At 25.9% G+C, this 24,500-nt stretch overlaps 14 protein-coding genes across 14 annotated transcripts, besides 2 other annotated features; 8 read left to right on the top strand and 6 right to left on the bottom strand.

Annotated features, from left to right (window-relative positions):
* Positions 1-38: 38 nt before the first annotated feature.
* Positions 39-3,926, bottom strand: EHI_119600 (ubiquitin carboxyl-terminal hydrolase, putative; the record flags this gene model as incomplete). The annotated part of the gene is made up of 1 exon (XM_646389.1): positions 39-3,926. One exon carries the CDS (start codon positions 3,924-3,926, stop codon positions 39-41), a length of 3,888 nt encoding a protein of 1,295 aa, XP_651481.1.
* A 223-nt stretch (positions 3,927-4,149) lies between these two features.
* EHI_119590 (60S ribosomal protein L40, putative) lies at positions 4,150-4,320 on the top strand (the record flags this gene model as incomplete). The annotated part of the gene is made up of 1 exon (XM_650511.2): positions 4,150-4,320. One exon carries the CDS (start codon positions 4,150-4,152, stop codon positions 4,318-4,320), a length of 171 nt encoding a protein of 56 aa, XP_655603.2.
* A 265-nt stretch (positions 4,321-4,585) lies between these two features.
* On the top strand, positions 4,586-5,923 carry EHI_119580 (alpha-amylase, putative; the record flags this gene model as incomplete). The annotated part of the gene is made up of 1 exon (XM_646387.1): positions 4,586-5,923. One exon carries the CDS (start codon positions 4,586-4,588, stop codon positions 5,921-5,923), a length of 1,338 nt encoding a protein of 445 aa, XP_651479.1.
* A 996-nt stretch (positions 5,924-6,919) lies between these two features.
* Positions 6,920-7,723, top strand: EHI_119570 (uncharacterized protein; the record flags this gene model as incomplete). The annotated part of the gene is made up of 1 exon (XM_646386.1): positions 6,920-7,723. One exon carries the CDS (start codon positions 6,920-6,922, stop codon positions 7,721-7,723), a length of 804 nt encoding a protein of 267 aa, XP_651478.1.
* A 117-nt stretch (positions 7,724-7,840) lies between these two features.
* Positions 7,841-8,437, top strand: EHI_119560 (uncharacterized protein; the record flags this gene model as incomplete). The annotated part of the gene is made up of 1 exon (XM_646385.1): positions 7,841-8,437. The coding sequence occupies one exon, from the start codon at positions 7,841-7,843 to the stop codon at positions 8,435-8,437; it is 597 nt and encodes a 198-aa protein (XP_651477.1).
* A 116-nt stretch (positions 8,438-8,553) lies between these two features.
* Positions 8,554-10,063, bottom strand: EHI_119550 (CCR4/NOT transcription complex subunit 3, putative; the record flags this gene model as incomplete). Its single annotated transcript, XM_646384.1, has 2 exons — positions 8,554-9,426; positions 9,488-10,063. 2 exons carry the CDS (start codon positions 10,061-10,063, stop codon positions 8,554-8,556), a joined length of 1,449 nt encoding a protein of 482 aa, XP_651476.1.
* Positions 10,064-10,251: 188 nt separating this feature from the next.
* Positions 10,252-10,722, bottom strand: EHI_119540 (eukaryotic translation elongation factor 1 gamma, putative; the record flags this gene model as incomplete). The annotated part of the gene is made up of 1 exon (XM_646383.1): positions 10,252-10,722. The coding sequence occupies one exon, from the start codon at positions 10,720-10,722 to the stop codon at positions 10,252-10,254; it is 471 nt and encodes a 156-aa protein (XP_651475.1).
* A 680-nt stretch (positions 10,723-11,402) lies between these two features.
* EHI_119530 (kinesin, putative) lies at positions 11,403-13,106 on the top strand (the record flags this gene model as incomplete). Its single annotated transcript, XM_646382.1, has 1 exon — positions 11,403-13,106. The coding sequence occupies one exon, from the start codon at positions 11,403-11,405 to the stop codon at positions 13,104-13,106; it is 1,704 nt and encodes a 567-aa protein (XP_651474.1).
* Positions 13,107-13,161: 55 nt separating this feature from the next.
* On the bottom strand, positions 13,162-14,172 carry EHI_119520 (protein phosphatase domain-containing protein; the record flags this gene model as incomplete). Its single annotated transcript, XM_646381.1, has 1 exon — positions 13,162-14,172. The coding sequence occupies one exon, from the start codon at positions 14,170-14,172 to the stop codon at positions 13,162-13,164; it is 1,011 nt and encodes a 336-aa protein (XP_651473.1).
* A 42-nt stretch (positions 14,173-14,214) lies between these two features.
* Positions 14,215-14,889, bottom strand: EHI_119510 (uncharacterized protein; the record flags this gene model as incomplete). The annotated part of the gene is made up of 1 exon (XM_646380.1): positions 14,215-14,889. One exon carries the CDS (start codon positions 14,887-14,889, stop codon positions 14,215-14,217), a length of 675 nt encoding a protein of 224 aa, XP_651472.1.
* Positions 14,890-15,682: 793 nt separating this feature from the next.
* EHI_119500 (uncharacterized protein) lies at positions 15,683-16,942 on the bottom strand (the record flags this gene model as incomplete). Its single annotated transcript, XM_646379.1, has 1 exon — positions 15,683-16,942. The coding sequence occupies one exon, from the start codon at positions 16,940-16,942 to the stop codon at positions 15,683-15,685; it is 1,260 nt and encodes a 419-aa protein (XP_651471.1).
* Positions 16,943-17,036: 94 nt separating this feature from the next.
* Positions 17,037-17,945, top strand: EHI_119490 (hydrolase TatD family protein; the record flags this gene model as incomplete). The annotated part of the gene is made up of 1 exon (XM_646378.1): positions 17,037-17,945. The coding sequence occupies one exon, from the start codon at positions 17,037-17,039 to the stop codon at positions 17,943-17,945; it is 909 nt and encodes a 302-aa protein (XP_651470.1).
* A 74-nt stretch (positions 17,946-18,019) lies between these two features.
* On the top strand, positions 18,020-18,589 carry EHI_119480 (uncharacterized protein; the record flags this gene model as incomplete). Its single annotated transcript, XM_646377.1, has 1 exon — positions 18,020-18,589. The coding sequence occupies one exon, from the start codon at positions 18,020-18,022 to the stop codon at positions 18,587-18,589; it is 570 nt and encodes a 189-aa protein (XP_651469.1).
* A 262-nt stretch (positions 18,590-18,851) lies between these two features.
* On the top strand, positions 18,852-20,576 carry EHI_119470 (uncharacterized protein; the record flags this gene model as incomplete). Its single annotated transcript, XM_646376.1, has 1 exon — positions 18,852-20,576. The coding sequence occupies one exon, from the start codon at positions 18,852-18,854 to the stop codon at positions 20,574-20,576; it is 1,725 nt and encodes a 574-aa protein (XP_651468.1).
* Positions 20,577-20,835: 259 nt separating this feature from the next.
* Positions 20,836-23,303: a repeat region.
* Positions 23,224-23,956: a repeat region.
* Positions 23,957-24,500: the final 544 nt, after the last annotated feature.

Raw genomic sequence — 24,500 nt, 5'->3', positions numbered from 1 at the left:
CAAGAAATTAAATTAATTAACTATGTATTTTATTCATTTTACATAATAACGCATGACTGTGTTAATAATTCTTTTTGGTCAGTAAAATGATACTTATTCATAATGTCTTCTGGGTTGACATTTCGTTTTTTATAGAAAAGAATATAAGCAGTGTTGGTACAGATATTATCAGAAGTAACTTGAGATACTGACTTGTCATCAAATTTTAACCATTTATCTTTATCAACTTTACAAATTGCAGTGTAATGACTCTCATTTAATTTTCCAATATGATTAATTACTGCATACAAATCATAGACATCTTCTTCAGTAGTTTCTATTGAACTGTCAACTATATCTCTTGCCTTTAATCCTTCAATAGGGAAAATAACTTCAGCATTACTTTTAATCCATTTATCACCATTTTGAATAAACCTTTTTAAGGTAACTATCAGATATATTGGCATAGAATATAAAGAAATGACATTTGTCGCAGGACAAATAGCCTGACAATGTGGACATACCCAACCATCATCAATAGAAAATTCATCATGTAAATTAAGTAATTTAAAACAATCAACTAATTGAATGGATTCTGTTTGTAACTGTCTTAGTGCTATAACACTTTCATCTTTAAGATATAAATCAGCAATTGATTGGTCATACTTAATTAATGAATTGCCCTTCCAATCAATACAAACAGTAAATGTAAAACCATTAAAGTCATATTGCTGAAGAATTTTATCTGTTAATATACACCCACAACAGTCTTTATCCCATGAGCAATCAAAACAATTCTTTCCATCATAACTTGTTACTCTTAAATCAAATGGTAATTGGTCTAATCCTTTTGACAACAAATACTCAATATTAAATGTTGTTGGTAAGTCAATAAATATTTTATTTTCTTGGGTAATAAGTTGTCTAAGAGCGACTCTAACATGTCTTAGTATTCCACGTACAATATTAGATACTGTAAGTTCTTCATATGAATAAGTAAGAATAAATGGTAAGGAAACGACTGACGTTAAATATTTATTAAAGAAATAGATTTCGTTTTCAGTAACAATTCTATGTAAGCAATTAATCATAACAACTCCTTTCTTTGATACTTCAGCCTTCATTCTTAATGGTGTCAATGAAGTTTGAGGGATAATCACTGTATTTTTTATTGAATTTCTCAATGCAACTTCCATTGACTGTCTTGGTGTACGAGCCATTTTGTTTGTGGTTGATTGTCTTTTAACTGACTTAGTTATAACTGAATTTAAGCACCTCCTTTCAGGGAATATGGAAGGGAATTTTTCTACTTCAAAAACTTTAACTCCATTCATTAATTTTTTTATTGGAGTTGAGTCTTTTAAAATGTTGAGAATTATTGAACCTGGAGCATCAGCACACAACATGTGTGAAAGGGATAACCCACATAATAAACTTAATTCTTTAAGACAATCACCAAGTGATCGTTCTTGAGTACTTTTAATTGAATATTTGATTGGAATTTGACCGTCCATAGGTACAACAGTAAAGTCAATGACTTTAAACTTTTCAGATGGTAATGGAACAGATATAATATTAGTTGGATTCATTATATATTTTATATGGTTACAAGACGTACATTGAATTTTGTTCTTAATCATAGCAGTAAATGAGTCTGTAACTATTGACTGATTTAATGTATTAAATTCTTTCCACGCATTTTGAGCAATAATCTTCATGTCTTCATTTGGAATTTCTAAATATGGTAGTCCACATCCTGAATTTCTATTTACTGACTCATGAAGACAATCTAATAAATATGTTAAGTATTCCACAACGTCATGTTGATCTTTATCATTAAATTGTTGAGTACAATTTATAAAAACTTCTCTAAACTCTTTGATTGATACAATTACTGGTTTGTTAGATGGTTTCCATAAATTATAAAGCAAGTTTGAAAATGCATTTGCAAGACTTTTCAATGGTCCATTTGTCGTATCTTCTTTAAAGGATTGAGATAAAAAGAAATCTCGAATTAAAGGGGTGTGTGAAAGGCATTGAATAACAGTACTAATATAAGACGTATTTCCTTCATTAAAAATACCATATTCACCTCCATGGATACCAACACTGGTTATTCCATCATTTATATTCTGAATTTCTGAATATACACTAAGTGTTTCAAGACAAACCCATGACCCTTCTTTAAAATATTGATAAATTTCAATTCCATCAACAATTGATACAACTAAAGGTATATTTGATTTTCCAAATAATAATACTCGTGTTTTATTAATAGGTAATTTATATTTGGTACATAACGATTTATGTAACTCTCTTAACGAAGCAAATCTAGAAATTAATAATGTATCAATATGGGAAGTATTTGAAGGTATTTCTAATTCACCTTTAATATGAATAAATGAATATAATTTTAATGGAAATAATTCTATGTCTATTCTTTTCTTTTCTTGATTATAATATAACCTTCTTTCAATTACATTTCCTTCATGTTTATACCATGAGTCAATCACTAAAAATACCTCTGGGTGTAGAGGAATAATATCCCTTTCCATAATATTTGGTTTAAGAGTCACTGCAACTTTATCATCTAATAACAAATTAAAATTAATTCGTTCTAATGGCTCTCTTTTACTTGAATTAAGCATCATAGTCCATTTTGAAAACCAGGTTGATGGAATAAGAACAACAGTTTCACCTGGTTTCATCTTATTTAATTCATACATGCTCATTAGAGCATTAAAGACTTGTGCTTCTGTTTCGAGTTTTTTTGGTAAAACACCATGGAGCACTGTAGTGGCTTGTGTTAGTTGATCGACCATAGTGTCTAACTTACTATTAGAAGAAAATGCATTTTCAAAGGTATCATATGTAAATTGTTCTCCTAGATCTTTTAGTTCTTCCCAAATAAATTCAATAATTTTATCCTGTAAATTAAATTCACCTACTGAGTTATAAACGACAGAATAAAAAAGTGAAATAGATTCAACAATTGGAGTAATAAATTGTTTATTAACAGTACCTTCTTTTGGCGGGTTTATTATTTCTCTAACAAATTGAAATTTTTCATTTTTTGAAACCTTTGTAGTGAAAGTAATAGCGATAAAGAATTCATTGTATTTCTCATTCTTTAGTAATGTTGTTAAAGGAACTAAAATTGAACGATTTAAACTAAGAGCAAAGATCGATATGATAGTTTGAATGGGAATTCCTTTAGACGTATATTGTAGTGGATGTAATAAATAGTAAATTTCTCTCAATTGCTTAATTGATCTTTCTTTAAAATTACATAAACTATCAATGGTTGAATATGTAGAAATAATTTTACTTGTTACCTTAGAATGTTTTAAAGTAGAAATTTTTGGTTTTGTTACATCCCACATTAACAAAAGGTCATTAACTGTTCTTTCTGGTTCAATTAAAGGATAACCTTTTTCAGGCATTGTACCACCACTTATAATCCATTTAAATATAGGAAGACTTTTAACTTTGTCAATATTGATACGAAACGTTAGATAATCAATAAGGTCGGTATCAGTATAGTCTTTGTGATTATTTTGTGAAACAAAGTCTTCAAGTAAAACTGTGATATCTATACTTGAATGTGTTTCTATTGTTAAGTCATAAAAGAAACGATAAACTTGGTCTCTTGTTAATTGTACTTTATTTCCAATATATAAATCAACAACAAAACAGGCACGGGTGTGACGAGGTGAAACCATGAATATATAAACTAAAGCAACAACAGTTTCAAATGAAATTTTTTCAGGGAAAATACTAAATATCCTTTGAGTAAATGGTTTAGGAATTCTACTAAACAAAGTATTTGCAAGATGAACATTATCAATACTTGAAATAGGAAAATTTTTAAGACACTTCTCAAGAACTTGTTTATAATTCATTGACTGTGGTTCATTAGCTATTCTGAGGCTAGTAGTATTTCCCATAGTAATATATTATTTCAGTTTTAAAAAGAAAAGATTTTTCTTTACTTTGCAACAAAAACTAATCTTCTCAATTTTGTTGAATTAACTTTTCTTCATTTTTGTTAAAAAAAAATGTTTTTTGTTTCTTTTTTTTTCAAATAAATAAAAAAATGATAATTTTTATTATTTTTTAATTTTAATAATATCAACCCTGTTTTGAACTTAAAAAATTGTAGTTCATCCTATGGGTATTGAACCAGCCTTGGAAGCTATTGCCAGAAAATACAATTGTGATAAAATGATTTGCAGAAGATGCTATGCTCGTCTTCCACTTAGGGCAACTACATGCAGAAAGAAGAAATGTGGACATTCAGGTGATCTCAGACCAAAGAAGAAGATTCAATCAAAGAAATAATTTACTTTTCTGTCTTATTATTTATAGTTAATATTTTATTTATTTTAATATTTAATTTTTAAGCAATAAGAAAAGAAAATTTTATATAAAATTTAATTTTTTAAAGTAATAATTTTAATTATCTCCATAAATAATACTAAAAACTCCCTTTTATTTTAGTTTGACTTCGTTCATTATAATGACATTAATACTCTTTTTGTTATTATTCACTTTTGTATTTTCTATTGACACAAACATTTTCAATAACCTTAGAATTTATCAGGTTATGGTAAGTTCATTCCAAGATGGTGATTCAAGTAGAGGATATTGTACAGGATATGGACCATCAAGACATTGTGGTGATTTACGAGGTATTATTAATTCTCTTCAATATATTAAAGACTTAGGAATGAATGCACTATGGATGACTCCTATCTTTAATTCAAATGGTGGAAGTAAATTAGATTCAACTGGATACTTTACCTATGACTATTTTAATGTAGATCCAAAATTTGGAACAAATGATGAACTTCATGAATTAATTAATAAAGCACATAGTCTTGGATTATATGTTATTCTTGATGGTGTGTTTGGACATCATAAATCAGGAAATGTTGCAAGTAGTCCAAGTGGAAAATATCCAGCAGGAGGAAATGATCCAGTCAGTTATCCAGGATCATTAGAATTTTATAAAGAAGTTGCTACTTATTGGATTAATAATTATGAAATTGATGGATGGAGATTAGACCAAGCTTATCAAGTTTCTACTAAAAATCAAGACAAAAACTATTTAACAGATATTAGAGAAACCATTGAATCAACGTGTGATAACAGAAAGAATCAAGGAAAACAATGGGGAACTCTTGGATATATAGTTGGAGAAATTTGGGATTCTGCTTCTAATATTAATACATGGGGATATTATGCTTCTGATGGGTATGGACTTAGATCATGTTTTCATTTCCCAGGAAGATATTATTTGGTTCAGACATTAGCTTGTGAAGAATCAGGAATAGGAGGGTATGATGCTGAAAATTTGAAGAATATATTCACGTCAGGATATCCAGAATATGCATATCCAAATATGTTTATAACTAATCATGATTTATTGAGATTTGGTAATTTAATTAGAAAGAAATATGGATATGGTAGAGATAATAATGATTATTGGGGTAGACATAGAGCTGCAATTGCATTCCTTGCTGCATACACTGGACCAATTACTATTTATTATGGAGATGAAGTTGGAGATCTTGTAGAATGTTATTATAACCCAGGAGATTGTGAAGGAGCTTATAATGATAATGCTGCTAGAAGTGATGGACATATTCAAGGATTTAATTCAAATGAACAATCCCTTCATGACTTCACTGCAAAAATAATGAAAATTAGAGCATCTAATCCTTCATTGTATCAAGGAACAATTCAAAATGAGAAAATTGATAAAAGATTGTATAAAGTTGATAAAATTTATGAAAATAATAAAGTCCAAGTAATGATTAATATTGGGACATCTTCTTATGATGTTGATTGTGAAAAAGGTACTGATTTAATTACTGGTAAATCTTATTCTGGTACTTGTCCTCTTACTGCGTTTGGTGTAATTTTCTTAAAATACAATTGATTCTTTTTTTAATGCTTTATTTTCCTTTTTTTTTGACTCATTCTTAGTTGTATTAAGAAGAGTAATATCTTTAAAAAGCTACAAAAAATATAAATTAAAAAAAACCATAAAAAATGTTTAAATGAACAAATTTATCAATATCTTCTCTTTAATAATGAATGTGTATGTTGTATATAATATATACTACAAGTAGTATATAGGAATTATATTTCAATTATATTTCAATAAAAATGATTAAAAACTGTTATATTAAAATTTCAAAATAAAGAATTTTTAGAAAATAAATAGTACATTAATAATACTTAAATAAAAAATCAATCTTAGAATTATTGAAGTAATATAAGAATATAAATTATTTTTAAAACACAATCCATAAAAGAAATGATTATTAACAATATGTAATGCATCTGGATAATAATAAACCAAATTATATTCATATAATAAGTATAAAGAAAATGAGTAATAGGAAAAAAAAAGAAGTAACTAAGTAAAAATAATAAAGAAAGGTTATTGAAAATAATTTATTATTAGAATATGTATTATCATTAAAACTATAATTAAAATGTATTAAGAATTATTGAATATTATTATTCAAATTATGAAAAAATTGTTGGTTTATTCAAAAAATTCTAATGTTATACCAAAAAAAAGTGCATTGTATTAGAGATTAATAAGAAAAAAAAAGAGTTAGAATATATTGAATTCAATTAAATAATCCTTTGTCAAAAGCCATAGATTTGAATTATAGAAATTCATTAAATATCTCTTTATTAGTAAAAAGTATTTAGCCAATAAAAAAAAATAATGAGTAATTTATTTTGCTATAGATAACTTCATGCGGTAAGAAAGAAACTAAATTTGTTTTATGATGAAATGTTGGACTTTGAAAGAAAAAAACCTACAAATAGAATTACATTTTTCAGTTATTTTCAAAAACAAAGAAAAAATAGAATGAAAAAACATTCCTCTCAATAAATAATCTTAAAAATCAGTTCAATGCAGCAACCTCAAGTTAATATTTCAATTGAAGAATATGTTTCATTTAGACTTGGAGAAAAAGAGTTATCTACAATAAGAAATGAAAATGAAAGATTAATAAAAGAAAATGAAAAAAAGAAGGAGGAGCTTAGTGTGTTAAAAAAGTTACTTGAGAATAAAAGAATTAAAGTACAAAATGCTTCGAGAGAATACGCAAAAATTAGAAGTAGTTATGAAATTAATAAAGAAGTATTAAAACAAATTAATAAAAAAATTGGAAAAAGTACAATAGAAACTGAACAAGTTCTTCCACCAGAACCAAAAGAAATCAAAATGGAAGAAAGTGATGAAGAAACAATTGATGAACATATTAATAAATTCTCTATGATTGAAAGTGAAAGAGATCCACTTGAAATAACTGAAGAAGTAATTGATGAAGATACAATAGATGATAAAGAAGAAGGTGATTCAATAAAAAAGATAAAGCTAAGATTTACTGTTCGTTATGACTTATTATTAACTATCTTTTGTGATAAATTAGAAAAAAGAGAAGATGTGAAAATACTTAAAGGTTATCCATCAATTAGAAGTAGTATTTTATTTACTGACTATTGTAAAGCTATTGGAGTTAAATTCCCTTCTTGTATTAGAGATGAAAACCAAAAAAAGTGTTTTGTTAGAATTAACGTTGGTAATTTCAATAAATGTATTACTAAATTAGAAACTGCACGTATGTCTGGTGGTTTTCAAAAAAACCTCCTTGTTATTAAAGATAGGTATCCTCATGTTCAATATGTTGCAGCAGGAAGAATTGACATATAGATTTTTTATTATTCAAGTTAATATTATTGTTATATATCGCAATAAAAAAATCATCACCATTTTTGTTTTTAATAAAAAAATAAAAAATAAAAAAAACTAAAAAAACAATAGAAAAATATGCAGTATCAAGAATCACCATTCTCACAATTCTTTTATTCTATTCCCATAGTTACACGAGTACTATTCTTTACTACATTGTCGTTTTCAATTGTTGGTGTTTTTTATCCAGACCTTTTTTATTTGTGCTATTTTGATCGAGAACAGATTGCTAGTGGTCAAGTTTGGAGATTATTTACTCCCTTCTTCTGTCAACAACTAGGATTTTCTTTTCTTATTCATATGTTCATGTTGTACAATTTTAGTAAAGAATTAGAAGAAGAATATTTTAATAATGACACAACCGATTATATTTTCTATTTATTATTTAATTGTTGTTTATTAAATATACTCTCTGTGTTTGTAGGACCATTACACTATTATTTCATTTCTCTCTTTGTTTACACTGCGTCACGAGCTAATCCTAACTCAATCGTATCTTTATCATTTGGTATTACTCTTAGAAGAATGTATTTACCATGGGCATTAGTGGTATTAAACTTTATTTTAGGCGCTCCAATACTACCACAAATTCTGATCATTTTAGTTGCTCATTTCTATTATTTCCTAAGACATGTTATTCCAGTACATTACCCAACACTTCCACGACTCGTTTAATTTAATTTACTTTATTAAAAGAAAATTCATATCATTTTTCAAAGGTGACAAAGTATTAAATTTATTATAAAATCTATTTGTTCACTCTTCCATAGCTTTAATGTGTTAATGTAGTATTAATTCTCCATAAAATTGTTAAAAAATGTAAAGTGTGATTTAGAAACTGTATTCCAAGATTCATATTCAAAACAACAATATTCTCCATTTTCTGAAACTTCTGACGTATAAATTGGGTCATTTAATTTTTTAAACCACTTTTGGTATCCTTTATGATACTTCCATTTTCTTTGTTTTAACATCTCAGCCGCCTGTAATTGTAACTCTGTTCCTTGTGCATAATAAAACAAAAACATAAGAAATTCATCTTCTATTTTATTTGATTTAAAGTCAAATGGAATAGGTTGTGTTGGGAACCATTTAGGTAACGTTAAATTACTAGGTTTTCTTTTAGGAGATTGTTGATGATGAAATTGTATCATACTATTATATGAAAATTCAATATCTTTGATAGTTTGTAGTGTTTTTTCATCAATCACTGGTGATGTACATTCTGTAGTTTGTTTCGTCGGTGTATTACTTGTCCGTTGTAGTGTTTGATTTTTATTTTCACCTTTACATGTTTGAGTTGTTGTTTGATGGGGAGAAGGTTGTTGCTTTTGAACAGGACTAAGACTTGTTTTGACTTGTTGTGTTGGTGATTTAATAATTTGTTGTGCACTTTTTGTTTGAACAGCCTTAGATGATTGAACTTCTTTTAATGGGAGTTGAGACTGTTTAGTTTTATGTTGTTGAGTAATATTATTTTCATCATGTTCTGGTTGTTCTTTTTGTATTTCATTATTTCTACGTTCTTCTTCTTCTAATTCTTCTTGCTGGATTTGCAATTTTAAGCTTTCTAAATCAAATCGTTTGTATAGTTCAATACTATCATCATTGGTAATCATTTTACTTTCAACAGTCATCTCAACTTCTTCTTGGAATTCATTTACCTATTAAATAAATATTAAATTGTTTATATTAAAATATTAATAATAATAATAATAAACAAACATCTTCATCATCTAAAAATCCATATTTTAATGCCTTATCAATAACATTTAAATTTTCAATATGGCTTTGAAGAATAGAAATTTGTTTGAGAATTTGATTTTTCTTTTGTTGAGATTGTTTTTTCTTTTTTTGTGGTTCTTTCTCTCTATTTAAATCTTCAATTTGGCTCTCTAAATTATTAATAATTTGTTCAATCCATGTTTGTTCTTCTTCTGTACTTTGTTCTTCAACAGATCCACTATCACTTACTCGTGCTAATCCCTCAATTGAGTAAGGTTTAATTTTACTAATTCTTTCTATTTCTTTAAATGCCTCCATTCTTTCTTCAATTTGTTTCTTAGCTTCTGTTAATTGATTTTTATTTTTAATTTCAGTTTGTAACCAACCTTTGATTTGTTCTCTGCACTTTTGTAATTTTTTTAATGACTTCTTAAGATCTGCTTCTATTTTTTCATGTTGATGCCCTCCTTCAGTTTCATCTAATTTTTCTCTAATCTCATCAAATTCTGCAAACCCTGCATTCATAACTTTGAGAGTTTTATCGATGTCACTTTGTACCTTTCTATTCGTTGACATAATTACTAAATTTTTTTAAGATTGGGTATTTTAATTCCTCCAAAACCTGTTTTCTTATTTTTTATTTTTTCCTTTTTCTTTTGAAAAATTCATTAACAACTTGTATTGTATTATTATAATTCATCACATTAAATTTATATGAATACCACAAAAAAAATTCAGATATAAAGTAAAAAAGGAATCAATTTTTACTTGAAAACTTTACCATCGAAATCTTTTCTTCCTCCAAAATCTCCTTCCCATGCAAGATATTCAGTAATAAGAGCTTTATCAGCAACAAGATCAAGTTTCTTCCAATCATAAAGTTCAACATCATCACAATCATTTAATTCCTTTGGCATTTCAGTTCCTTTGAAAACCCAAACTCCTTCAATTTGGAATGGTTTTTCATTACCGAAAATGAGAACTGAACCAAAAGCAATTTTATTAAATCTTTCAAGTCTTTGGAACATACCTCCAACAAGATTGCTAACCATAAATTGCATTGGTTGATTAAGTTCAAACTTATATTTGGAGAAATAGACACAATATTCCTTGGCATCAAAGTTATCAAAGAACCATGGAATAGAAACAGAAACTTCTTCATTTGAATAAGTTCTTTTCCATGAATCAAGATTGAAAACAATTGGAGCTGGTGCAGCTTCTCCTTCGGCAGCCATTATGAATGTTTTTTTAAGATTATTTCTCTGTGTTATATAGTCTAAGGGTTTTTTTGGGATTTGATATTTAATTTTAAAAACTAAAAAAAGTTAGAGCTAAATTTCTTTATTTTCTTTTTTTTTTTATGTTAAATAATAGGGTTTTTTTTTAAGTTCACTTGTATTTTTTTATTTAGCATTATAATCATAATGGTTTACACGTCATTTTCATTAACTTCTAATTATACTGCCTTTAGAATAAAATTGTATTCTTCTCTCGACTATTAATTCTTTATTTCATCATTCTCTTATCTCTCTTTGATGATTCATAAAAAGACTCAAAAACAATTATTTTCTTTTGTCCTTGACAAAAGAAGAGTTTAAGGACTTTTACTTTTTAAAGAAAAGAGTTATGACAATGGTGAAAAGGTGATTTAATAAAAATTAAAATTCAATAAGATATTCGTGGATGTTGTATTAAAAAAAAACTACAAAACAGTTATATTGTTATATAATCAAAACATGAGAGAGCAATTTTTTCATTTAATGTATAGTTTCAGTTTGTAGGTCTTCTTGTTGAATAATTGGTGTTTTGCTTTTACTTATGACATGACCAACTCACCAATTAGAAAAACCAAAAAAAAACATAATTTTTTGACTAAAAGAGAAAAAATCTGAAAATTTTAGTTATTGGTGATCAAATGTCACTTCCACATTCAGACGATCTCTATAAACATGTAGCACAACCACCTCCTGACTTTTCTAAAGTTCCACCATTGTTTAGAAGTACACCTTTAATAAGACATCATAACGCATCTAAACCTCGTTTGATAAAGGAAAGTACTATTACAAAACCACAAAATAACACAAAACATTCTTCATTAAAATTATCAAGTTCAAAGCCAATTCCTACCTTTACTAAACAACCAACATTTGATACAAGTGAATTAACAAAATTATTAGGAGAAATAATGGAAGAAAAATTACAACAATTAAAAAAGGATGAAATAGAAAGGACAGAGGTTATTGGAGCAAATCAAGTTCTTGTCAACCCAGTTCAAAACGAATTAAAAAAAGAATTAGAAAAAGTAGAATCAGAATTAAAATTAAATAATGAAAAGATAAAAAATGTTGAAATGGAGAAACAATCAATTTTATTTGAAAATGAATCATTAAAAAATCAACTCAATGTACTTAAAAGAACTGTTGAAACAACTAATGGGAATTGGGAAATGGAAAAACAAATGAATGCAAATGCTCAAAATAAAATACAAGAATTATTAGAAACAATCCAAAGTCTTAATAAACAAAATCAATTTTTACAATCAGAATTAGAAAAAACTGAAGATAAGTTAATTCATTCAGAAAAAGAAAGAAGAAAACTTCACAATGAGGTAATGGAATTAAAAGGAAATGTAAGAGTATTTTGTAGAGTTCGACCACCATTAAAAAATGAAGGAATTAGTGTTGGTGTAACTGGTGATAATGCTGTTATTGTTAATTCAATTAACTTTAGTGGAAAAAAAGAAAAAATAAAATTTGGATTTGATAGAGCATTTGATAGTGATTCAACACAACAAGATGTTTTTGAAGAAATAAGTCAATTAGTTCAATCAAGTCTTGATGGATATCAAACATGTATTTTTGCATATGGACAAACAGGAAGTGGGAAAACATACACAATGGAAGGAACAAATGATAAACCTGGAATGATTCCACTTACTGTTCATAAAATATTTACAGCAATTGAAGAATTAAAAACATTAGGATGGCAATTTAAAATTAGTGTTAAATATGTTGAAATTTATAATAACAACATTTTTGATTTATTAGTAAATGAAGAAGAATCAAAAAAACTCCAAATTAAATATAATGGACCATTAGTAATACTACCAGAAGCAAATGTTATTGAAGTTTCTGAAGCAGAAGAAGTTGACCATCTTATTAATATAGCAACACGTAATAGAGCAGTTGCAGCAACTAAATGTAATGCACAATCTTCAAGATCACATTCAATATTTATGATGGATTTATGTGGAAGAAATATTGGATCAAATGAACAACGATTTGGAGGATTAACACTAGTAGATTTGGCTGGTAGTGAACGATTAGATGAAAGTGGAGCAAAAGGAGAACGATTAGAAGAAACAAAAAATATTAATAAAAGTTTAAGTGCACTAGGGGATGTTATTGTTGCTATTGCAAATAAAGATAGTCATATTCCATATAGAAATAGTAAATTAACAGAACTTCTTCAAAATTGTCTTGGAAGTGATTCAAAAACATTAATGTTTGTTAATATTTCATCTGATCAACAAGACACATTAGAAACAATATCTTCATTAAGGTTTGCAACTAAAGTAAATACCTGTGTAATTGGAACAGCTAAACGACATGTTCAATAATAAAAATATTTACTACATTAAATAATAATAAAGAATGATTGTTGTTAAAAAGAATTTAATTGATTTTTATTACAATAAAAGTTAAGTTGTCACTACTCTCATTTACATATGCTAGTTTTAATGTGTCAAAAGCTATATTAAACATTCCTCCACTCTTACTAATAATATCTTCTAATTCTTTCTCAGTTACACCATCAGTAATTCCATCACTCATTAAAAATAATAATTCAATACCTTTTTTTTCTAGTTTAATAAAGTCAGGTTCAGTTGTTAATGGTGGATGAAGAGAAGGATCTCCAATACTTCGGGTTACCATAATTTGTCCATTAACTCTTTTAACTCCAAACATACCAAATACAACTCCTCCATTCATTTCAATACGTTCTACTTCAGCACTATTTGTTGCTTTATGTTCTTTAGTAATTTTTTTAATTTTATTGTTTTTATATATATATGCAGGAGAATCTCCACAATAAGCAATTCGTATAGTGTCTTTATCAATAAATGCAACTGTTGAAGTTGTTCCAGATTTACTTGTTTCACATGATTTGTCATGTAATTGTTTATGAGTTTTAATAAGTTTTGCTTCAAAAGTCCCTTCATTTTCTTTAAAAGTTTTAATATATTGTTCAGTACATAAATAAGCTGCATCCTTTCCATTATGTCCATCAAATACTCCAATAATATCAGTTCCTTCTATACTTGAACAATCTACAACAACAGTATCTTCCATTTTTCCTCTTCTTCCAATTGATTGGCAAATTGCTATTTCATATGATTTAGATGGTTCTATATGTTGGAGGATATATTCTTGAAATTTTAATCCAGGGTCTCCCATTTGATTAATTTCTAATCCATCTACTTTGATAACATCCTCACCTGGTTTTAATAAATAACAAAATGTCAATGGTGGTAATTCTAATTGATTATGTTGATCTTCAAAAGATTTTGACAGACTCATGCTCATATATTGTTCCATAACTGATGTGTCAAATATTATTTTTTCTTTATTTTGAAATGAATAATCATCGTAATCAATATAATAAGGTGTTTTTTCGTTGTTCATCTTAGTTATATTAAATTTTTTAGTTTTTAAAAATAAAAATTTTTACAAAAAAGAATCTATTATAGAAAAGCCATAATGCCGTAAAATGATACTGTTTGCTGCCTTTTCAATAGCAAAAAGAATAGTAAGTATCTCTACAAAAAATGAAGAAGTCCATGAATATACACTATGAAATATAATTAAAAACAAAAGACCGTTTATAAAATCAGATGGTATCATCCTTCCTCCTTTTTTTGGAAGTGGAACACCAAATATAAGTTTAAGTATTGTTAAATATGCACCTGTTCCATAGCTTGCAAAAAGAGCATTCAAAAAACAAATAATTGTACATTGTCCATCTCTTATTCTTAGTATATATTTTGATACTAAACATGTAGCTATTTCTAATGAAGATATAATACTAAATATATCGGTAATGATAGGTGTATTTTGAAGCCATTTTGTAAATGATTCTATTTGTAATACTGAAGCTATTAAAACTTGTATTATAATGGTTTTCCAATAAATAGTCAATATACCTTTGAATATTAAATCATCCATTGTATTTATTAAACAACAAAATAGTGTAGAAATTAATATTCTTTGTAATGCAGAGTCAAATCTTTTTAAATAATAATGAAGGTTTAATTGTATGGATAACGATAATGCTATTTGACAAAAAGAAAATGAAACAACTTGACTACAATATAAACATATTTTGTCTTTGTTTTCTGTCATAAACAATAAAAATGAAAATAAAAGTTGATGAAATATCTTTGAAAAAAGTTATTTCAGGACATAAGCATTCAAAACTCAATAAAAACAAATTAAAAATAGGAAAAAATGTTGAAATGAATAAATAAAATAACACAACGACATTTTACTTTTTTTTTGATTATTATCCTTTTGTTTTTCTTTCCGTCATTAATGTTGTTGATAATCTATATCTATTGTTTCATAAATTTCAAACGTCAAGAATTTCCTTTTTTGAAAGAAATCCATTAAATGAAAATATAATAAGAACAAATTCTTTTGTACTTCTTTCATAACTCATGGTACATTGTTGTGCCATTCTTCAGTTGCTAATATGGTCCAAACTCACTTTAATCTATTCATTTTATCATTGATACATAAGATAGAAAAACAACATAACAAATATACTTATTTTCTAAGAAAAAATAAACAAAATTTATTCGTATGCCTTTTAAAGTTTTTGTTCCTTCTTAATCAGAAAAGAAATTAAATTCATTGAATATTCAAATACAATAACTCTGTAACAATTATTTTATGAATAAAAAACAATTTTAAATAGAATATTTCAAATGACTTGAAATATTAATTCGATTTAATAACAAAATATATAATACCTTATTTGTTTGGATAAGACTTAAATCCTATTTAGACATTGTCTATTTGGAAGGTAAAAATTTAAAAAATAGAAGAAAAGCGGAATAAACAAAACAAAAATGAATTATAATTAAAACCATTTCTCTTTCGATAATTTGGATTTAGTACTAATTCTAGAGTAACATTATAAACGTGCGTTGGCTATAGTATCAGACACTCCAAGAACTAAACTAAGTGCAACATAAACAATACCAATAGCAAACCATATAATACCTAATACAACAACAATTAAAGAAATAATTTTGATTTTACCACCATAAACAAAAGAAACAATACCTGGGATGAAATAAATCATTATAACTCCACAAACTGCTCCATTAAAAGCAATTTGAATATCATCCATCCAAAATAATGCTGAAAGCATTCCAGCAAAGGAAGTAAATATTAAACAAATTACAGCTCTTCTAATTAATGATGGTTGCCATTCACTGAAAAATTGTTCATCTATAAGGTCATGAATAAAAGTAAACAATGATGGGACTGCTAAAAAGAAAGTTGAAATAAATAGACATGCAACAAAAACATCAATAGTGAAGAGAATGTTATTTGTATCATAAAAATCTGATGGATAAAATAATAATGGAATAGCATGTGTTTCTGAAAACAATGTGTTATAAACAAAATTACCATATAAAATTGCATAAACTCCAATTGTTAATAAAGCAGCTAGTAAAGCACTAAATTTAACATTTGTTGATGCATTAATTGAAGGAGAAACTAATGGGAGATTATTATGAGTAGCGAAAATACAAATAAAATAAGGGAAAATAGAAAATCCATCACCAAATGTATAATTTGGTACTTTTAAATTTTCTTTAATACTTTCATAATTTGGGTTTAATTTAAAATGAATAAAATGTGCAATAGAAGATATTAATAATAAAATATATGCAATAACAGATAATACTCGAGAATGAACTGAGAGTTTAGATATTAATGGAGAAAATGAGAGAATAGAAAGAAGAAATACTATGAAATGAATACTTATTTTAAGAATTTCATTTGATGTCATAAGAAGTCCATGAGCTTCTCCACGAGCATGGTTTAATAAAAATTCAAGTAATGCAGAAATTAACGTTACATATATTGACACTTGAACTAAATTATAAATTAGTTGTACTACCTTAGTAAATGTACGTAATGAATTACCTCCAAATCTCCATGCAATTTCATAAATACTATCAAATTGTGCTTTTAAATTAAGTTTATAAGTTAACCATACTGTGAGAAAACTTATTAATAAAGCAATAAAAATAAGAAAACACCCATAATACGTTGTTGCATATTTTAATGCTAATGGTGTAATAATTAATTCTGGACCAACTAGCATTAAAATATTCTTATAATACAATGAAATCCAAATTTTTAAATCACTAATACTCATAGAATTAGAATAACAAATATTTAGTTCTGTTTTTAATTATATAATAGTTCTATTAAAACTTGAATAAAAAAAAAAGAAAAGAAATATTAACTTAATGGCACAACAATTTATTGATATTGGTGCAAATTTGACTGATGACAATTATTTTGGTAATTATCATGGAAAACACTACCATGAAGAGGATATCGATGTTGTACTTCAACGTGCTGAAAGAAATGGATTAAGTCATATTATTATTACATCAGGTTGTCTTAACGATTTTAAGAAAGCTATTGAAATCATTAATAAGTACCAAAATTTAACTAACATTAAATTGGTTACTACAATTGGTGTTCATCCAACTCGTACAAATGAGTTAAAACAAGAAGGATATTTAGATGAACTACTTTTATTATGTGAAAAAAATATTGATAAAGTTGTGGCTATAGGAGAAATTGGATTAGATTATGAAAGACTTCAATTTTCTGATAAAGAAACTCAACTTAGTGGATATCGTACATTAAGCATTCTTCATCAAAAATATCCTTATTTGCCTTTCTTCTTTCATTGTAGAAAATCTTGGTCAGATTTATGTCAATTAAATAAAGAATTAGGATATAATGGCTGTAAAGGAGTTGTTCATTGTTTTGATGGAACAGAAGAAGAAATGAATCAAATACTAAATGAGGGATGGGATATTGGTGTTACAGGAAATTCCTTACAATCAATTGAGTTATTAAATGTTATGAAACAAATACCAATTGAACGTCTTCATATTGAAACTGATTGTCCTTATTGTGGAATTAAAAAAACATCTGCAGGATTTAAGTATTTGAAAGAGAAAGATTTTGGAGTCAAAGTAGAGAAATATCAAAGAAATAAATATGTTCAAAGAAGAAATGAACCATCTAACATTATTGATATTGCAATAATCATGTCAAGTATCAAACATATTTCTTTATTTGAATTTGTTAACAAAGTTTATTCAAATTCAATGAACATGTATTTCCCAACTATGAATTGATTCTTTTTTTAAAAAAGTCTTGGTAGTAAGAAAATAAAACTGACAAAAATATATCTTAATAATTTTATTATTTAATGGAAGAACAATTACCTGAGTTTTCTGTTATTCAATTTCCTGGATTTGTTAAAAATCCAAATGCTCCATTTGAAGAAAAAGTAAAACCACTGCTTGATTGTTTTGGAGGAGAAACAGTTATAAAAAATTATTTTCAAGGAACAACACAAAAACTAACGTTTTCATTTAGGCCAAATGATAAATGTGCATCAACACTCCCTGTTCATTCTGAAAAATGTAAAAACAAGTTATTAATTAGAATTTGTGATAAAAAAATTAATGTTATTGGTATTGTTACTAAACAACTTAGTGTAGACTCTTTAGCCCCCTTTCAAGTACTTGATCGGTGTTCATTAAATATGCTTATTCCAGCAGAACAATCTATTCCAAGTCCACTTGAAATTAATACTGTAAGAATGACAAAAATTGAACAACCCAATAGTGTTGATTTTAGGACAAGTAAAGAAAAAGAACGAATTATTATTGAAACACACCCATATTCATTACCTTTTAGAAAGTCAAAAGTTAAAGGTAAAAAGAAACAAAATCAGACAACCCCAAATCAAATTAATGAAGAATTGAATGAATAATTGTTATGAATAATTAAATTTATTTATTAAAATTAATATATCAAAAAAAAACTATTAAAATTTCAATATAATATGAATGAAGAAGGAGGTGGAAGAATTTCTTTATTTGAAGAATTTTATTTTCAGATTCTACATTAAAAATAACATGACTTTCTCTCCTTGGAATTTATCATCTTAAAAAACCTCATGTCAAATTGTTTCCTTTGTCCTTGCTTTTCTTTCTTCTAGTATTGTTTTAACTAGATCTATAAATTTCATTTCTATGAAACACACTTTAAATATTGATTCAATTCAACAAGTCGCTCTATATTTTGAAACCATAGATGATTATAAAAATATTATTCTTTCTTCAAAGAAGTTTCAACATTTACTTGAATATTTTAAATCAAATCCAATACCATTAAATGATGAAACAATAAAATTCTTTCCTAACATAAACACTTATAACTTATTTTCTTTACAAGACACTTTCTATGAGTCTTTATCTTCTTTGAAGATTTGTTTTTACTGTAGAATTTCATATCAAAGGAGTTTGAAAGAAATAAAAAAAGGAAATACATGTAAATTTATTTATTATTCAAAAGAAGATAAAAAGAAATTTGGAGATATTCTACCATCTCAAGTTAAGAAAATTGGTAAAGAGTGTTATTGTAATAGTCCTTCTTTATCAATTTTCGAAGTTCCTTATTCGATTGTTGAAATTGGAGATAAATCATTTATGAATTGTACTTCATTAACTTCAATTGTTCTTTCTTCTTCAATAACAAGACTCTGTAATTATACTTTTCATAAGTGCATATCCCTTAAAAAAATAAAACTCCCTCAATCCTTAAAACATATTGGATATAATTGTTTCTCCGGATGTTCCTCTTTAAATTCAATTCAATTACCAGAAATGTTACTTTCAATTGGTGATTATTGTTTTGATTTTTGCGTTAATTTGACTTCATTAGCTATTCCTTCTTCAATAACTTATTTTGGGATTCAATGCTTTTGTAATTGTTCTTCTCTTAAATCATTATCAATACCTTCAAATTTAACTTCATTCAATAGACAACAATTTTATGGTTGTTCTTCTTTAGAAGAAATTAATGTCCCTGCTCCTTATTGGATTGTTGGAAAACATCTTTTTTTCAATAAAATGAAACTTGTAGGTTGTGAATTGCCTTCTACTATTAATTCAATCAATAAAATCCCAGTTGCATTTGATATGAATCAGACTTCATTTGAAGTACCAACTGAGGTCAAATCCTTTGGAAATAAATGTTTTCAAGATGAACATTCTCTGAGGTCAATAAGTATTAAAAAGTTTATTGACCGTTTAGACAATTATTGTTTTGAAGGATGTTTATTAGTCACATCAATTTCTCTCCCATCTACAATTAAGGTGATTGAAAATGGTTGTTTTTGTGGATGTATTTCATTAAAAGAGATTAACATTCCTTCTTCATTAACTCGATTAGGAGATTATTGTTTCTACCGTTGTTCTTCTTTAAGTGCTGTAAGTCTTCCTTCTTCATTAAAAGTAATTCCATATCAATGTTTTAGTGGATGTTCTTCTTTAACATCAATTGATTTACCTCAAGGAGTCTTGAAGTTATCTGACCAATCATTTAAAGACTGTGCAACACTTCAATCAATTAATATTCCATCTACAATAACAAAAATAGAAGTTGGTTGTTTTAATAATTGTTTACGACTTTCAGAAGTATCTTTCTATTCTCCAATTCAAAAAATTCCTGATTTTTGTTTTTCTAATTGTATTTCTTTACAAACAATTACTCTTCCTTTGTCTGTTATTTCTATTGGAAATAGAAGTTTTTGTAACTGTGTTAAGTTACAATCGATTCAAATCCCCTCCTTAACTACCTCTCTTGGAAATGACTGTTTTACAAATTGCTCTTCTCTTGTATCTCTTGGGTCATTGCCAAAGAACGCTATCTTAGGAGATGACTGTTTCTTTGGTTGTGAAAAGTTATTTTATTAGTTTTAACAACTCATTTTTGTTTTATTCGAGTTATTTTTTATATTGAAGAATAAAATTGGGTTTTATATTTCATATTGTTAAATATTGAAAAAGAACTGTAACAGCTATCCCATTTCTTCAAGTTCAATTAGTAAAGCTTATTCAAAACCATTCTTTTAATTCAAACATTGAATGGTTATATTCTTGTTTAAAATAATGTAAAAATTCCTTCAACTCTTATTTTTTTTTGATATTTTTTTGTCTTAAACTATTTTCTTGGTTGTTAATATTTACTTTATTTCCTATTTCAATCACAAGATATTTATAATGATTGTCATTAGTTACTCTTGGTAATTCAGCTAATTCACCATTTATTTGAATATTAATATTATTCATTATCCCACTCTTTTCTACATTAATTTTTAATCCTATTCCATTAAATATTTCTTTTGTTAATTTGTGGGCTTTTTCCATTTCATCGAGGCTATTAGTCATTATCTTTAAATCGTCCATATACAATATGTGATTTAACTTGACTTGTTTTTCTTCTCCATTCATTTTAATATTTAATTTGTTAATTTGTTTATCTAATTGTTTAGATAATATGTCAATAGATAATACAAATAAGAGTGGAGATAGGCTGTCACCTTGTATTATTCCTCTTTCTACATTAATCATACCTACACTTTCTTGATTATAATATAAATTAAGTTGTGTATTATTTAATATATATAATATATTATTAATTACTACAAGTGGGATATTAAAATAAATTAAACAATGTTTAATCAATTGATGATTAATGCTATCATATGCTTTGGAGACGTCATAGTATGTTTCTACCACTTCCATTTATTATTTATTAATAATTGAATGATTATAGTGTTATATAATAATCCTTCTTTTGATGCATATGTATATTTCTTACATCCAATTTGATTTAATGAAAGTTGTTTTTCAATTGGATTTAACATCAATTGGCTTTCTATTTTCATCTTTAATATTGATGTATACACTTTTAACAGACAATTTAAACAAATTATTGGTCTGTAATTCTGTGGGTCTAATTTATTTCATTTCTTATATATTAATATTGTCCTTCCTTGAATAAAATGGAGAGGTATTTCATTAGGATTGTTTAACCATTCATTAAATAATTTTAATAAATATTTCTTTGGTTGTTCTAAATATTTAATCCAAAATCCTTGTATTTTATCATTTTCAATTTAATTTCAAATTTATCAACGAATTTAGTATCACAGTCTAGTTCATTGGGAGTGATTATTGACATTCTATTATTAATTCTATTTTCATTTAATATTTCATATAAATTAATATTCAGGAAATCTATATTAGTGTTAGTTTCATAGATTCCTTTCCAGAAATTAATAGTGGAGATATTATCTGGATATTCATCTTCTTTAGATTTATTTAGATGTTGCATTTTTCCATATTTCATCATTTTATATTTGCATCTTATTCTTTTTCAATTTATTCTTTCTTGTTTCTATTTCTATTCTTTTCATCTTTCGGAGGTATTTATAATAGTTTATTTGTTCAATTGTTTTTATTTTAATATGATATATATCATATTTCTTAATATGTCATATTCTTTTTAATTTCATATATTGTTTATTATTAAGTAAATCTCTTAATCTACATATTTTTGATTGTAATATCCTTTCTATACTTCTCTTTCCATTTCTTTCTTGTTTATTTTTATTAATTATGTTAATAGTGGAAGCTACAGATTTAATATAATGATAATATTCATCTAATGTATTGATTATTATTTCATTTTTATTAATAATATTAATTATTTGATGTACTTTCTTATTATTATATTAATAGTTAATAAATTGTACTTCTTCTTGTTCTTTCATTTCTTCTTCTTTAATTATTTTCATTATTTCCTCTTCTTCTATTTCTTCTTTCTTGTTCATTCTAGTTATTATTTCTTTTAATTCATTATCTTTCAATTGATGTTTTATTATTTCTTCCTCCATTATTCTATTGATTTCTCTTTTATTTTCATTCTTTATTTTAAATGTCTTCTTTAATATTTCTTTATATTCATTAATATCATTTATTTTAATTCCAAATTCATGTATTAACCTTTCTATTATTTCTTCTTTAAGTTGACATCTTAATTTTCTTTCAAATAATTTCAAAACAAAACATTTATAGAATGTTAAAATTTCTTCTTCTCTATCTGTTTGCTTCCATTGTTTTTTTTTTGATTATCTGATTCTAATGTGGTGATCTTCTTATGCTGAATATCCATTTCTTCAATGGATTTCTGCGTTAACTTTCTTTTTTTTTTTGGAAGATCATCTTCACATGATGATATTTCATCAGCTACTACTACATTGGGGTGAGATCATTCACAATTTGTGTTTCAGATGAGTCTGTTATATTGTAAGTTACCTCATCTTTCTTCTTTTCTTCTTGTGTATTTTTATTTTCTAATTTAGATAATTTATCTTTCAGGAAGAGCAATTGTTGTGTTAAATTGTTTACTTCAAACATTTTTCTTTCAGATTCAGCATGGAATTTGAATATTTTTTTATCGCACTCATTGTTTTGTGTTTATCTCCTTCTCATGCTTCTTCTTTAATGCCATAATATCCTTAGTTAGTTTTTTTATGGTTTGGTCTTTTATTTGTAATTCCTTTTTCATTTATTCTTTCTCTTCATTAATATTCTTTTCTTTTTATTAAACTCTTTATCATTGTCTTCTTCATTTTCAATACTCATTACATAGTTATTATATATTTTATTGTCTTTAATCTCAATTACTTTGTATTGATTATTGTCTTCTTCCATCGTCATACTAATAGTTTCTTCTTCCTTTCTGATTGTTTTGGTTTTTTCTCGTGCAAGAAAATACAATCTTCTCCATATTGTTGATGATGTATATTCTTTAATCTTGGTATTTTTAATTTCTTCTACTTCTTGTGGTGTAAGTATTTTAATTTCTTCTTCAAAGAGTCTTTTCCAATATTCTTGATTTTGTATTTCAATCATTTCTTTTCTTTGATTTCTGTTTTGTTTCTTATTTTGATATTGTTTATATCTTCTTTGAGTGTTATTATGGTATTTATTTCTATTATGATAGTATTGTTTATTTCTATTGAAGTTGTTATTATTATCAAAGTGTTTATGACGATGATTATGAATGAAGTGATGAGTGAAATGATTTATATCATCAATGTTGTGATAGTTATGGTTATAATTATTATTGTAATTATTATTGTAATTATTCATGCATCTCTGTCCATACAGATAATATCTATTTTCACTCATTCTTCTATCATTTATATTTCTTTGATGATGTGAAAGTCTTATTTTTTGATTATTTGTTTTTCTGTATTTTTTGTGGTGTCTCCTGTATTGCATCTTTTTTGTTTGATGTTGTTGTAATAACATAACAAATATATAAAGAAAATAAATAAAGATAATAGTTGAATGAATATATAAAATATTTGTATTTATATTAATAAATTAATTATAGTTTCAAAAAGTATACTTTAGAACTACTAGAAGAAGACAAAATGATTGGATTTGACTCTCATGATCCAGGAACAACCGAAGCAAATTCCGTTAACATTTAATTAATTGATTTGTATTAATAAGTTAATCTTATTTTAATTAAACTATTAAATTATTTGTTAAATTCTTTATTACTAATTTGTTAAACTTTCTTATAACACTAATGAACATTCAATAACTGTTATGTTAATTTAATGAATCATAAAAGAATTTATAAAAGAATTAATAAAATAAAATGTAATGATAATATTCAATAATTAATATAATTTACTTGAATATTATATAAATTTATTTGTTAATAACATTGTAGTTGTAATAAATTTTATTTATTTAAATGTATTAATAAAAATTTTTATTAATCAAAAAAATATTAAGACAATATTGAACTTATTA

Source organism: Entamoeba histolytica, genomic scaffold, assembly GCF_000208925.1.
Source record: "Entamoeba histolytica HM-1:IMSS scf_1104750518123 genomic scaffold, whole genome shotgun sequence".
Classification (NCBI taxonomy): domain Eukaryota; phylum Evosea; order Mastigamoebida; family Endamoebidae; genus Entamoeba; species Entamoeba histolytica.
The sequence above is the reverse complement of the archived record's forward strand: the minus strand, read 5'-3'. Positions and strand labels throughout refer to the sequence as shown.